The sequence below is a fragment of the Histoplasma capsulatum genome, genomic scaffold, assembly GCF_000149585.1.
Source record: "Histoplasma capsulatum NAm1 scaffold_61 genomic scaffold, whole genome shotgun sequence".
Lineage (NCBI taxonomy): Eukaryota > Fungi > Ascomycota > Eurotiomycetes > Onygenales > Ajellomycetaceae > Histoplasma > Histoplasma mississippiense.
This window is the reverse complement of record NW_001813907.1, coordinates 1-3,207: the sequence shown is the minus strand read 5'-3', so window position 1 is coordinate 3,207 and position 3,207 is coordinate 1. Positions and strand designations below refer to the sequence as shown.

Sequence of the window (3,207 nt, the reverse complement as noted above, 5' to 3'; positions counted from 1 at the left end):
TATTTCAAACGTATATTAACAATGCCTTGTCTGATTTGATGAATATATATTGCATTGTCTACTTGGATAACATTCCCATATTCTTCAATTCAAAGCAGAAACATAAAGTGCATGTTATTAAAATGTTAAAATGTTTTGAATGTGTAAATCTATTGGCAAAACTTTCTAAATGTGAATTTGAAATGAACAAAGTCTCATTTTTGAGATTTGTTATAAATATAAATGATATTAAAATGAAGTCAGATAAGGTCTTCACTATTATGGAATGATTTACATCTAAATCAATTAAAAAAATTCAATTCTTTTTAAACTTTGTTAATTTCTATCAGTAATTTATTAAGTTTTTCTCCTCTATTGCAGCCCCATTATTCGAACTTACAAAAGGGAGCAAGAAAGGGGAAAGAAAAACCACTTTTATAGGGACAGAAAGTGCTCAAAGCACTTTCAATGAACTCAAATCACACTTTATATATGCTTTTCTATTAGCTCACTTTGACTCAGCTCAGTATATTCAGATTGAATTTGATGCATTCACTTTTACAATTACTGCTATTCTGTTATAATTGTAATATGATGAGCACTGACATTTAGTTGCCTTCCGATCAAAAAAGTTGATTGATGCAGAAACACATTATGATATTTATGATAAAAAACTTTTGATTATTGTAACAGCATTCTAGAATTGATGTAATGCACTCGTTTATTATTTCTATTATTATATTATCTTTGTTTATATCTTCGTCTATTCTTACCTCTTTCCATTATACTCTCGCTACCACTATTTCTATATGTATATATATATGGATGCATGTATTTCGCATATCTTCTTTCTCTTTCTTTTCCTCTTCAGCGATTAGCTACAACTTCAACTATTTCCGTACAACGCCCATCGCTACCCTATACCGGGATGCTGGGCTCCCATCAGCAATGGTAGCTCTGGAGGAGGCCAAAATTCGATTCGCGACAAGGCTTCAGGTGGTGGATGAGAAGCACCCACTGGCTTCACAGATAGCACCTCCAATGATCACACGAGGAAGAGGGGCTGGAACCCGGCAGCGCTCAAAGACCAAGATCCAGCGGTTGGGGGCGCTGCTACCTGCAGTCAATAGACCCACACTTGCCATCCCACACTACTCAAAGGGATGCGGGACAGACCCCACAGAGGGTGTAGACAAAAAGAGTGCTGCTCAGGCATTCAAGGAATGGTGGAGAAGTCAACCCTCAACAGATCTATATGTTTTCTCAGATGGATCAGAACAGAACCTTGACAACAGCAGGCAGGTGGGCTATGGCTTTATAGTCTATCAGGGAAATAAACAGCTGGCCAGCTTCTCAGCTGCGCTGAGCCCTATGTCACATGTCTTCGACGCTGAGGCAGTTGGTGCCTGCCGGGCATTAGAGTGCGCTGTGAAGCTCCTACCTTGTGTCACAGAGGACAGCAGCAACCCTCAGATCTGGCTCTGCCTCGACAACACCTCAGTCATCTGGGGCATACGGGGCAGCGCAGCAGCCTCCTCAAACTGGGCCTACAACCGCTGCCATGAGCTCCTCAGACAGCACAATGTCGGCCTGAAATGGGCTCCTGGGCATATGGGGATAGAGGGCAATGAGGAAGCAGACCGCCTGGCTAAGCGGGCAGTCTCATCCACTGCAGCCCCAGCCTATGGTCTCGAGGCCACACCCACAGTCAGTGGGATCCGCACAGTGGCCAAGCAGCTCAGCCAAGAGGCAAGGCGAAAGTGGTGGAGTGGAGCCTGTGGCAAGCTCTCTGACTGGTACCGGGGCTGGAGTTTCAGCAGGCCGACTGTGGAGTACCAAGTGAAGGCCCCTCCGGAGCTCACCATGCCACGGCATGCCCTTCACCGCTGGCTCGCACTCCGCTCCTCTCATGGGGACTTCTCCTGGTACCACAGGCGTTTCCAGCATGCAGATGCGAGGCTCACCTGTGTCTGTGGACACAACAAGAGCCCAGAACATTTGGTGCTCTGTCGACACTCACAGAGGCACTTTCTTCACTGGCCCAAGAGGCCAGCAGCACGGCCACACAACCGGGCGACAGCTGTTGCCTATCTAGGATCTCTGACCCCTACAGACTTTGTAGAACTGCTGGACTGCACGCAGTTCTACACACGGTACTGCACAAGGTAACGCAGCCGGCTGGCTGCAAACCATCTGACAACCCCCGCAGCAGTTCCACGAGGCCGGCCTGCTGAGTACACCCACGATAGCTAGTGCAACTGCCAGGGACATCACAGTCTATGCAGACAGTACAGATAGCACAACTAGGCTCATCTGTCTCAATTATCTGTGGTGTAATCAGTACGGACTACGTGTCTGACTCAGCTGATATGGTTTTGACTGCCGGCATTGTAGCTACGCGTACTCTGCTTTGTTTTCCTCTCGTTTGCCCTTGTCTCTATCGGCTCAAATGCTTCTTCTTCCTTCTTTTCTTTGCTCTCTCTGTCATTCTCTGCTCTTTTCCTTCCACAACCTTCTTCAGTGCTCTCCCCTCTCTTTTCCCCCGGGTCTGTGCCAGATCACGTGACTGCAAGGTGTTGCAGATGACACAGTCTTTCCTTCACCTCTCTCTTTTATTCTTTTCATTTCAGAACACACACTTTCCCTCTCTTTCTTTCATTATTTATCTTGTCTGTCTTTCTTCTGATGTTAGAAGCACAGACAGCTTTCTGATCAACTGAGAGAGGTATCCCTCTCTGCTCACTATAAAGCCTTCCAGGCACGGCAGCGGCGGTCCCCTCAGGGAACCACACTATAGCCCCACCATGAATGGCCATACGTCGGGCCAGAAGTGGATGCGCAGCTCAGAAAAATCCTTTGCAATGAGCTGAGTCTTCTCAAGAGTTGCCACCTGGATTCTGTTTTCTCTCTCTGTGTACATAGAAATCTCTCCAGCGTAGCACGTCTCCATGCCCTTCGGGAGGCTTCTGAAACACGGGCGCTGCCCGTGTTTTCTCCGGGACGTTAAACCTATACATACATACATACATATGAGTATTGTTATACATTCCATTTTGGCACAAATTGGGCACTGTTTAATGTGTTGGTTTTGTTCATATTACTTTCAAATCCGGACACTTAATGTAGCGAAAATATGTTGTTATAATCCTAAAACTATCTTTTTATTTGTGGAGGACTCACCATGAAGGAAATCATACGAATTTTGATATTTGCGGCGATGACAGATGC

General features: G+C 45.7%; 1 protein-coding gene across 1 annotated transcript; it reads left to right on the top strand.

Moving 5' to 3' along the window:
• Positions 1 to 927: 927 nt before the first annotated feature.
• Positions 928 to 2,148, top strand: HCAG_09207 (predicted protein; the record flags this gene model as incomplete). The annotated part of the gene is made up of 1 exon (XM_001535810.1): positions 928 to 2,148. One exon carries the CDS (start codon positions 928 to 930, stop codon positions 2,146 to 2,148), a length of 1,221 nt encoding a protein of 406 aa, XP_001535860.1.
• Positions 2,149 to 3,207: the final 1,059 nt, after the last annotated feature.